This window comes from Solanum verrucosum, unplaced genomic scaffold, assembly GCF_900185275.1.
Source record: "Solanum verrucosum unplaced genomic scaffold, falcon-dt-bn FXZP01000280.1, whole genome shotgun sequence".
NCBI lineage: Eukaryota > Viridiplantae > Streptophyta > Magnoliopsida > Solanales > Solanaceae > Solanum > Solanum verrucosum.
In genome coordinates this window covers 3202635-3214926 of record NW_026019982.1, presented here as the reverse complement: position 1 = coordinate 3214926, position 12292 = coordinate 3202635, and the positions used below count along the sequence as shown (strand labels likewise).

Here is a 12292-nt window from a genome sequence, read left to right as displayed (position 1 = left end):
AATAATAATTTAAACAATATCTCATAAATTAGAATGAATTATAATCTTTATGTGCTCAAGATCCAATTAATAAAATTCGTTGGTTACATGAGGGATTCCTAATTATTAAGGGTCAAAACGAGCCAATAAAAGATTTGAGGGTATATATCACAAGAAATTTAAATTTAGGAGTTTTAGGCGGCTTCGCTGACCTATCGTGTGGTAAAACGAAGAAAGTATGAAAGAATAGTAAACGGAGTATGCCAGCATCTGAATTTCTACTTTTTTGTCTACTTTCATCCGTAATACTTGACAAAATTTTACGACTAGAAAATAAGATTAAAAAAAAGACAAGTGTCATATGATATAAAATGTTCCTGTGAGCAAATTATTCTTTTAAATAATTAGATGCAATCATTTCATAATTTAGTTGCATTGACCATCTATATATGTTTAAATTAAACTAGTTGAATATGACCTGTTTCCTATGAAGTTTCTTTTGGTAAGTATACGTAACAGTTCTTGAAAACATCATATTTGTTAAAAGTATCTTTCAACCACATGTTATTAGTCTCACCTAGAATACTATTTTAAAAAAATAAAATCTACCTCTTGGAAGTCATTTTGTTCAGGGCAAAAAACCGGAAAATTAATGCACCAATTATCTAATGGTAGAAAATCCTATTACAGTCTTGGTTCGATCTACATAATAATAATATTAATAAAAAGACCTTTCAAGGTTAATTTCTGATATCGATCAGTATTATCTGCTTTGAGGTTGATCGATATTGCCTAAAAGTCGTCGATTTTGACCTTTTATTTAAATAGTAATATCCCTATAACCAATATCATAGGATCAAATGTGTGTGTATATATATAACACGTGTTGTAACTCAATCCATTTATTTATAATTGATCTTTTTCAAATATATGGCTTGTTTGGATTTAAGATTAGCAAGCTAAGGTGGCTATTTAATTTGTCCCACATAGTCTTATTTTGGTCCATCCTGGACACTAAATTTGATGGCTAACAACTTAACTATCCTCTATATAAGTAGTAATAATCATCTCAATATGAAAAATCACATCAAGTTGAATTAATTTCCATTCTTTGGTTTCCTTTACTAATTAAGATGGATTTTCAACACTTGGTTTTCTTCTTTCTATTTATATCCTTCCTCTTCCTTCTAATTCAAAAATGGAGGAAGCCGAAAACCCGGCTTCCTCCAGGCCCATGGAGGCTACCTATTATTGGAAGTGTGCATCACTTGACAAGTGGATTACCACATCAAGTTCTCAAAAAGTTATCTCAAAAATATGGTCCTATGATGTACTTACAACTCGGGGAAGTTCCTACCGTAGTTGTATCCTCCTCACACATGGCCAAACAAATCCTAAAAACTCATGACCTAGCTTTTGCATCTAGGCCAGAAACCATGATGGGAAAGATTATTTGTTACAATTGTAAGGACATTGCCTTTTCACCCTATGGTGATTACTGGAGACATATGCGTAAGTTGACTGTCCTTGAGCTACTTAGTGCCAAGATGGTCAAGTCATTCAGCCCTATTCGACAAGATGAGCTTTCAAATCTCCTATCATCCATTAGATCAATGGACTTAAATTTGCCAATCAACTTAGTCGAAAAACTTCTATGGTTTATGAATGCCGCGACATGTAGGTCAGCATTTGGGAATGTGTGTAAAGATCAACGTGAATTGATAACATTGATTCATCAAGCACAATCATTATCTGGTGGATTTGAGCTGGCTGATTTGTTTCCTTCGAAAAAATATCTACATGGGATTAGTGGCATGGAATCTAAACTAATGAATGCTCGTTATAAGATTGATGCAGTCTTGGACAACATTATCAAAGTTCATAGAGAGAATCATGCAAATGGAAAAAAATGTAATAGTGAGTCTGCAACTGAAGATTTGATCGATGTTTTTTTAAGAGTCATGGAGAGCGGTCAATTTCCAGTTTCCCTGACAAATGACAACATAAAAGCAGTTATTCTTGTAAGTGTACATGGTCTTTTTAATATTTAATGAAACAAAGTTTTTACTATGAAAGTAGATTGTTGTATAGTTACTTACTTGTTTGACCATACTTCTTACTTATAGGATATGTTCGTAGCAGGATCTGACACATCATCTTCAACGGTTATTTGGGCATTATCAGAAATGATGAGAAATCCAAATATCATGGCAAAAGCACAAGTTGAAGTGAGAGAAGTCTTTAAGGGAAATAAAACATGTGATGATGATACTGATCTTGAAAATCTTAGTTACCTCAAGTTAGTGATCAAAGAGACGCTTAGGTTACATCCTCCAACTCCTTTGTTGGTCCCGCGAGAATGCAGGGAGGAAACAGAGATAGATGGATTTACCATACCGTTGAAAAGCAAAGTCATGGTTAACGTGTGGGCAATAGGAAGAGATCCCGAGAATTGGGAAAATCCTGAGTGTTTCATACCAGAGAGATTTGAGAATAGTTCTATTGAGTTTACTGGAAATCACTTTGAGTTTCTTCCGTTTGGTGCTGGAAGACGGATTTGTCCAGGAATACAATTTGGTTTAGCTCTTATTACTCTTCCATTAGCCCATTTGCTTTGCAATTTTGATTGGAAACTTCCAGAAGGAATTAGTGCAAGTAATTTGGACATGACTGAGGCAAATGGAATATCTGCTAGAAGAGAGAAAGATCTTTATTTGATTGCTACACCCTATGTATCTCCTCTCCATTAAATCTGAAATTTTGTTTTAGTACATGTTTGTAATAGTTTCTTTTATTGTACCATGATGAGTAATTGTTGATCAAATAAATGAAAGGTTGAATATAATTCATTGTCTCTTAAATTTGTGAGTATATATTATTTAGATACTTGAATTATAATATGTTCTAATCGGGCACTGTGATAAAGTGTTTTCCATAGATTTGGTTCTAAAATTTTGGAAAAGCTTTTGTGTCCATGTGTTCTCAAGCGCCTCTTACATGAATAATATATATAAGTTAATCAATTAAAATAAGCTACCTCATTTAATTCTATACATAAACTTTAATAAGTTGTAAAACCTCAATTTATATCCTTTCAATTAAAACATGTCATAATTCGAGTATCTAAGTGAAATATAGTGGCAAATTTTAAGAGGTTGGTAAATTTCATAGTTAGCCTTAAAAGATATTTTCATGTTGATTAGTAGCTCCAATTTTATGTTTAATGTCTTAATTAATTTCATTAGCTGTATAGTCATTTATGACTTGCGTGTGTATATATTGAAATTGTGATACATTAATTAGGACTATGAATGAGTTTTGTTGACGAATAAGTTTAGATTTTAGGTGACTGATTATTTAATTATAATAGACAAGTTTTCAGTATTAGAATCAATTCTTTATATTATATTATATTATATATTTTGATAACATTATTTCACTATAACATTTTAAAAAAAAATCATTATTTTAAAAAAATAAATTGAAGTGTTGGCATTTGACGATTGATGTAATGATTTGAAAATGGGAGTAGTTGGAAAAAGCTACGTACCTTGTTAAGCTACCTATTTACGTACATTGTTTATTTTCTTTACTTACTATTTACAATGACGATATTTTGAAATTTTAAACTTCATTATAATAGCTACTTTCCAATTATAAAAATTCAAAATAAGTTATTTATTGATTTTAGCTAATTTTTTCCATTCCCAATGTATACTCAAACCTAATACTTTCTAGGATTATGGGTGATTAAACCCTAACAATTCCACCATATATAGGGACAATTAAGCAGGTTAACTCACACTTATATTGACTATAGACTATAGATATATACTGTATACTACTATAGCCTTTAAGAATATTTATCATAGGCTGAAATTTGTTGCAAATCAACAAACGTAATTCTCATTGACAAGAAAAAAATGATAAAAGAAAAAAAGAAAAAAAAAGAGCAAGTTGCCTCGTTTTGTTTTTTTTTTTTTGTAAAAGAAGGGTTGTGATTATTATTATTATTATTTTACTAACACAGAGAAAACCTATTATTTTATGCTTATTATGTTAGATAAGATCGACTAGTACAATTGAAATTTATGCCTACGATTTTAGTTCATTGTTAATGTTTGGTTCATTTGGTACTTTAGGGGTTTGTTTGATTAATTTATCTTTTAAAGTGTTGCATCTTTAATGAATAAAATTACATATAGTTAGTTTTGAATCTTAAATTGATTACATGGTCAGTTTTTAACCTTGAATCAAAACTTACAAAAATCTCACTAGTTTAGAAGTTAATTATTTTGATATACTCTAGTTTGTAATATTACGAATCTTATCATATTTTTTATATGCCTAGATACGGAGATAATATCTCAGATGGTCACTCAACTTTGAATAGTTCACTCAGAAAGTCACTCAATTTTGAGTTGTTTACTTAGAAAGTCACTCAACTTTGTTTTTAACTAAAAAATCACTTAACTATTGATGTTTCACTTAGAAAGTCACCCAACTTTTTATATTTCACTTAGAAAGTCACTTAATCAATTTAAATAATCTTTTCACTAAATTTTGTAAAAATAATTAAATTATTTTAAAAAATAAATAAGATGCTTGTTTTAATTATTGTTTTTTTTTACTACCTTTTCATTAAAAAAATAGTAGAAGATCGTTACTGCCCCTTTTTTTTAATTACTTCTTCTCGATTCCGATTTTTCTTTTTGGTAATCTTTTAACAATTTATTTCTAGTTTTACAATTACTAGAACTAAAAAACTTTTTTTTTTTTTTGGGTGGGAGGGGGGGTCCAATTGTTACTCTACGTTTTTTATGTTTTTTTTAGAAAAATTATAATTAAATAATTGGAGCAGGGATCAATAAAATAATTAAAATAGATATCTTATTATTTCTTTAAAAATAGTTTAAGATAAAATTTAATGAAAAAATTATTTAAATTGATTGAGTGACTTTCTAAGTAAAATATAAATAGTTGGGTGACTTTCTAAGTGAAACATCAATAGTTGAATGACTTTTGAGTTATAAAACAATGTTGAGTGACTTTTTAAGTAAACAACTTAAAGTTGAGTGACTTTATAAGTAAACAATTCAAAGTTGAGTGACCATTTGAGATATTAACTCCCTAGATACGTCCAGATACATGTATCTCGAGATACATAGGGTCAAAATTAGGTGTCATTTGTTTTAGATACAATGTATACAAGTAAATTCACATGTATCTGGGATACATGAACAATTCTCGCTCATCTCCCTCCCATCTCGCTCACCACTCTCCTATGTATCTGGTATCACAAATACATGTGAATCACACCAGATACATACATATACATGTATCTAGTGTGATTCGCATGTATCTAGGATAAATGACTATCTCGCTCGCCTCCCTCCCCATCTCGCTCGCCTCTTTTCCTATTTTAGTGTATATGGTAGGAAAAATACATGTATTTAGGTGTATATATCTTCCTCAATATATGATAGAAAATTCTTAACTTGTGGTAGAATTAATTTGTCGAACCTTTATTTACTACATTGTTTTGAGATATGCAAATATAGGGTTTTTATATATATTATTATAAATCAGAGGTTATTAAGCTTCATCTGTATTAAAAAGAGTTTAAAATAAATTATAACGTGTGGACTTCATGGAGAAAATGATAGCAATGTTGATATATTTTAGAACTTTGTTGTTGGTGAAAGTAGCAACCAAAATTTTAGAACACATGATAGGCAGAGTCATAATTTATACTTCTGAGATATATGCATTCCGATTTTGAATGCGGAGAAAATATTGAAGAAATCTTCAATTAACAAGCAAAATATTTTTATGAACAATTACATATTGCTAGTCGTCATTTATGTTACGGGAATACACATTCTCAATTGTCAGTTATGTAGATTGGTCATGATAAAGTATTTTCATATTAGAATTTTCCGAAAGTTCAATCATTTTTTGAGTAAGCTATTATTGATTTGCACTAAATATTTAATTACAATGCGATGAGATTAACTCAATATTCTTTGTGTTGGACATGATCAAGTATATCGATCCCACATTTGAAACATGGTTTAAAAAATATGTAAGTGTTTCAGTATCTTCATAAGATTAATATATTTAGTCTCTTCATTTTAATTTGTTTGATGTATTTTTCTTTTTTATATGTTTTAAAACAAAATGATTTTTCACCTTTTTAACAACTCTTTAATTTAACTTTTCACATGACAATAAGACCACAAAATTAATGAACATTTTGATATATTTCAAATATCTTTAGTTTAAGATCAAATTTAATTTAATTTAATTTTTGTTTGGATGGGTGAGTGCGTGCTGGGAACATTGAATTTTTTTATTTTTTTTTGAGAAGACATAAAGTAATTAATGAAATGGAAGCAACAAATGCTCTCTGTTTTGCACTGATCCAAGGTTTTCATTGGTTTCTAACAAAACAAGCAAAAATAATGGTGATTGGTGTGTCACCTATGAAAACAACATGAAAAATGGTGCATGAGATTGTGTGAAAAATGAGAGTTGTCCTATATGTTTGTTACAAAAACATTATGAAGAATCTTAATTGAGTATTTTTGAAAAGATATAATTTGGATCGGTTGGTAAGGTGTATAAGAATAATATTGAATAGTCTAAATTAGTTATTTAGAGATTACTTTTTATGGTGTATATGGTTTAATATATTAAAAATAAAATACATTGCATCACTTTTATAAAAAAAAGAAAAAAAATTTGCTTACAAAACTAACCCTACAAATATGATGGAAAAGATATATAAAAGATTTTGAGGGATAATTATTGTGTCTTTAACAATGCTAATACATGAATTAAAACTCCTTACACTACTAATGTCATGAATTTTAATGTATTAGTAATACACACCTCAATATACTATAAAATATATACTAAACAAAGTACTACTAATACATACAACTAATATATACATTATTTTTTTAATACAATCTACCAAATGATCGGAAAATAATTAATGAATGAAAGCAACAAATGTATATGATCCAAGGTTTTTAGAAAAAACAAGAAAAGAATGGTGATTGGTGTGTCACCTATGAAAAAAACAAGAAAAATATAATGGTGCAGAATGCATGAGGTTTTGTGTAAAAAATGAGACTTCATAGTTAAAAAAACATTATGAAGAATCTTCTATGTGGCCATTCTATTGGCTCTTTTCTTTTCCCAATTTTGTTTTTTACTAAAACTTAAAATCCTATAATAATCAGTATTTTGAAAGCACGAGGAAAGACGTACATTTTTTTTAGTTTTGACCATGAAAATAAAATATTATTTATTTTATTTAAAAAAATTAAAATTGAAATTGAAGTGCAGTACTGAGCGAGGTGTAAATCACGAGATACGTGGCTTAAGGCCTATAAGTTTTTAGTTTTTAAATTTTTAATATAACAAGATTAAATGTAGAGAACACCTTAAAAGTTTAAGAAAATTAAAAAAAAACTCATAAAAAATAAAATATTTGTTGACACCCAATTTTGACCCTCCACAATATAAATTAATCATTTCGAGCTTCTCCAATTTCAAACGATTTAAAATTATTAGTTTTATAAAATTTCTAAAAATAAAATAAAATATTAATAATAGTAAAAAATAAATAAATAGTAATAATAATATAGTTTGCAAGATTTTTAAATAGTTTTGTCACTTTTCATAATTTTTAGATAATATATATGTTTTACATAATTATGTATATAATTAGTATATTTTATGATTATTCGAAAATCGTCTCAAAAAAGATTTTATATTTTAAATGTTAGGGATGGTTATAATTTTGAATTAATGAGTTTTATGAAATTCAAGATGCTTTCAAGTCAGTTTTTAAAGTAATTTTACCTTTTCTTAATAATAAACATGTATATTTTTGCAATCACGTTATTTTATAAATATTTGAAAATATCATCACAAAAGATTTTACATTTTAGTTAAATACTTTATTAATTTACTTTAAGTTATAGTTATAATTTCGAGTTAATTAGCTTTGTAATTGAATTAGTTAGTATATAATTAAGTTTATTATTATTTTTTTTATTTTATTTCGTTAAGATTAAGAAGCTCATTAATTAATTTATATTAACTCCTCTTGTTTAAATTTTAGCCGAATTCACAATTAAATTCTATTAGGCTATAATGGAAATCCATTATTTAATAACAATTTATCCCATCTTTAAAAATAATTTTGGGCCACTTCCTAAAGGCCCAACTCTTTCCCTTTCTCAAAATTTCCAATCCCATTTTTTCAGCCCAATTCCCAGTGATCCAAACATCAACCAGCAGCCCTTAGATGCAAGACACAGCCCACCATCCCAGCCCATTAACTTCCTGACCCGACCCAACCCCTTTTCCCCTTTAATTTCAATACATACATCAGTACTAATACAACAAACAGTAGCCGACATAGACCTAACCCCTGCGTCTTCTTCCTTCCAAAACGACTAGCAAGCAACGTCCAAATCCCAGCAAATCCGGAAAGCAGCAGGCGTCTGCAATTACCATCACCATGGCCATTTTTTTTTCCTTTTTCAGAACTCCCCATCCCTCCCACTGTTGCCTCGAAAAAATGCATACAAGTTTGGATTTCAAATTCGAAATTTCACCCGATTTCCCCTGATTTTCCAGCTATATATTGCTCTCTTTTGATCACTGGTGAGAGAAGAGAGAAGCACAATAATTTCTCATTAGATATTCAAGAATAGGTTTATATTTTCCCTCTCGTTGCCCCTAACTGGAATTTTCCGAAACTCATCGGAGATTTATTTGTGGTGGTGTATTGCTTCACGATCAAGCTCGTTGTCCTAGTCTCGTTGCCCCGACGAAGGTAATATCCCTTTCCCTTTGCTAAGTTCTTTTTCATCTCGTGTTATTGTTGTGTCGAAATTTCCAATTTTTGTGTTCATGTTGCTGCTGTTTATTTTCGGATTTCCTTAACAAAGATATAAAGTTATGGTTTTAACATTTGAATATGACTAAGTGTTACTCTTCTTGCTAATGAAATAGTTATTGGTATTATTTACTGTTTGTTGATGTAGTATCTCGTTTTATCCATTTTTTTTTATTTCGTGTTTCGTCTTATTGTTTACCATGTCATGTTTGAGTCGTGCTTTGGTTTAGATGTTAGTCGCTAATTCATTAGGTTTGATATAGCTTAATCATGCTCTAAGGTTTGTTAAACCTCTGTTATTCTTCCCAAAACTTGTTGTTATACTGTGCATTGTTGTTCAAAATCGGCAAAATTGATGGTTAGAATTGGTCACTGTCCGATTTTTATATTACGGTAATATGGAACTAAGTTGTGCATTAATAAAGTCACCAAATGCTAGTGCTTAAATTCCTCATCCTCATGTGTTTGTTTCCTCGATGAGATCCTCGTGCAAACATCTAACTATGCTTATGTGTATGTCTAAATTCTATAGTTAGTTGGTTGGAAATATGATTTAACTAAGTTCAAATTAACTGATTTGTGATTAATTCCCTCCTTTGGTTTGTATAAGTTTAATTTTAACATGGGTGATTGGAACTCTTCCTTATTTATGCTTGAATTGTCTTAGATGGTGTGTTAAGCACTTCAAAACACGTCTGGTTACTGCCTTCACTTACTAATATTGTATGTATATTTAAGTTTATTGTTTTCACATACATTAATTAGGTACAGAAGCTTAAAGTTGAATGTGCTTTTCTCTTTGCTAATTTGTCTTCTTTTTTGTGTTTTGTTGCGAATGTCATCCCGAGTCCATTGGACTCTCATCCCACTGCATTTCTGATTGTGGGGCCATGGTGGACTAATTATCTCCTTAAGTCTGTTTCTAAATGGATCAAGATTGAGAGCTGAAACAGGCCCCGGAAGTCCAAAAGCAGGCTGTATACACGTTGTATACATTCAATATACGCTATATGCAGCTGTATATACTTATATACAGGTCAAAAACGCAATAAAAAACAGGGCTGGAGTGAAATACAAGTGTTTGGAAGCAAGAAATACCTGAAAAGAGCTAATATATGCGCTCATATACACTGATATACAGTCGGTATATACAAAAACGGGATTGGGTTAAAACCCAAAAACTTGTAGCAAAATTGGCCCAAAAGGGGCCCAATTTCATTCTCTTTTACTCTCCTAATTATTTTGACTAACTTCATTTATCTCTAACCTTAATTTATTTTAATTAACTTAATTAGATTCCCCAAAAGAGGAGTTATTTTCTTTGTGTTGATCCATTTTCAATAAATTTCTTTCTTTTGTGGCGATTTATTAATTAAGCAAGTAGTCGGTCAAATTTTATCACTTTAAGTAAGTTGAATCTTTTGTTCAAAAAAGGAAAAATGTTCTTCGGTGCTTCTTCACTTAAAACATATTTTATGCATTTTTAAAAATTATTTAAGATAGACAATTTTCTTGAATAAACTTAAAAATAATTAAAGTGTTTTCCTTTCCTTAGTCATTTTGTCGAAATAATAATAATAATAATAATTTAACTCAATTTACTCTCCAACCAATTTAAATGGTTTAAGTGCAAATTATTATTTTCTAAAATGATTCAATTAAATCTTAATTACTCTAATTTTGTTAAAATCTTAATTGACCAAGTTGTCACAATTAAGTTCCAATTTTCTTAAAAATTAAAAAATGCGTCATTTATTTAATTATTTTCTCAAAGTTAATCAAATATTGTAAATTTCTTATTTTTATGTTAAATCATTATTTTCCTAAAAATAGTCAAATATATTTTAGTCAAGTCGCAGGTCAACCGCATGTTAGCGGGCACTTCGAATGCTTAAACCCTTCTCGAAGTGTAAATTGAACCACGAACCCTCTTTGGTATTTTCAAATGATTTTTTCTGTTTAAATCTTTGAAAATTATAAGTTTTTCTTAATTTCTTTAAAAAATTAAGTGGCGACTCTTTTTCTAAGTATTTTTCTCAAATTGTTTTATACTTAGAATATTTCAAAAAAAAGTGATTTCTCTAGAGATAGTAAAATTACGACACAACAATATTTAGCATATATTTAAAGTATAAATAATTTAATAGTGTTAAAGTTATCATAAAATACAAATGAACTACATGTTTTAACTTCCAAGCAATTGAAAATTTCACAATTTCTTACGATATATTATCAAACTACACATATTACCTTTCTAAAAATAAAACAACAAATATTATCAGTACTACGTATAATTTAAAATATTTATCTTTCGTGAATAAATACAAAACTGCTTTTAAAATAATAAAAGTACGATAATTTTAAGAGATATAATTAAGACACTAGAAATAACTAAAGATATATAATTTTCAATTGTTAAGCTATTTTCAGAATAATGTTCAATTGATATTCATCCTTACGATATTCTCAATTAGTTATTATGTAATATTATGGCTCGTATTTGAGTTACGCTCAAGATCTTATTTATTATAGGTAATTAAACTTTTACATTGATTTGTTAAAATAATTTGAAGGTCAACACTAATTAGGGAAGAGATCGTTGAATGAACCCTAAATTTGGAGCGTTACGCATAATTAGGACGCGTACAATCAAATGCTTAGAGTGTAAATTTCAAATTTCGCTTAAGTGGCCCGCCCTAGACAGGTCCCAAACGACTTTTTATTTTAAACATAGATAATAACATTGACTAACTCATCCTAGACTAAAATAATTAAAATATCACTAATATAATACAAATTAATTTATTTAAGCCTGATTAAAAAAGAGAGATTTTTTGTGTGAAATTTTCCCTTTTCTTTGAAAATGAAATAAAACCTTTATCCCAAAATATGATCTTTTATTTTTTATTTTTCAAATAAAATCTATTTAAAATGAAAATAAAAGCCAAAAATGTCAAGATTAAGCTTTTAAAAAAATATTTAACCTAAACGAAGTAAAACCACAAAAGAGGATCAATTATTAAATATCTATTTTGAGCAATCTTAATAGCTAAGTCAGTTGATTATCTTAATTTTACTTTTATTGATGAGAGCTTATTTCCTCGTAGTCACCTCCTCGAAAAACATGGCTTTAGTAAGAAAATAAATAAATATCTACCCTTATTATATAAACATTATATTACAAAGCCTAGATTTCCTACCTATTTTCCTATATATATACATTCACCATTCTAACCAAATTCCCATAACTTCTCTCAAATTCTCCATCACCAACCATGGCATCCTCTGAAAATGATGTTAATCAGCCATTTCTAGAAAAAAACAGAGGTTCAGATTCTGAATCCAGCAATGAATTGGAGACTGTACTATTGGATGCTTCGTTACCTCGATGGA

General features: G+C 28.9%; 1 protein-coding gene across 1 annotated transcript; it reads left to right on the top strand.

Moving 5' to 3' along the window:
* The first annotated feature begins 1112 nt into the window (after positions 1–1112).
* Positions 1113–2729, top strand: LOC125817529 (premnaspirodiene oxygenase-like). The gene is made up of 2 exons (XM_049497073.1): positions 1113–2000; positions 2106–2729. Exons 1-2 carry the CDS (start codon positions 1113–1115, stop codon positions 2727–2729), a joined length of 1512 nt encoding a protein of 503 aa, XP_049353030.1.
* The last annotated feature ends 9563 nt before the right edge of the window (positions 2730–12292 follow it).

What these genes read in the sequence shown, in the direction of transcription:
- LOC125817529 (XM_049497073.1), top strand. Translation starts at nt 1,113, where the DNA reads ATGGATTTTCAACACTTGGTTTTCTTCTTTCTATTTATATCCTTCCTC. An exon ending in ACATAAAAGCAGTTATTCTT is followed by an intron (nt 2,001 to 2,105) that starts GTAAGTGTACAT and finishes TCTTACTTATAG; the next exon opens with GATATGTTCGTAGCAGGATC.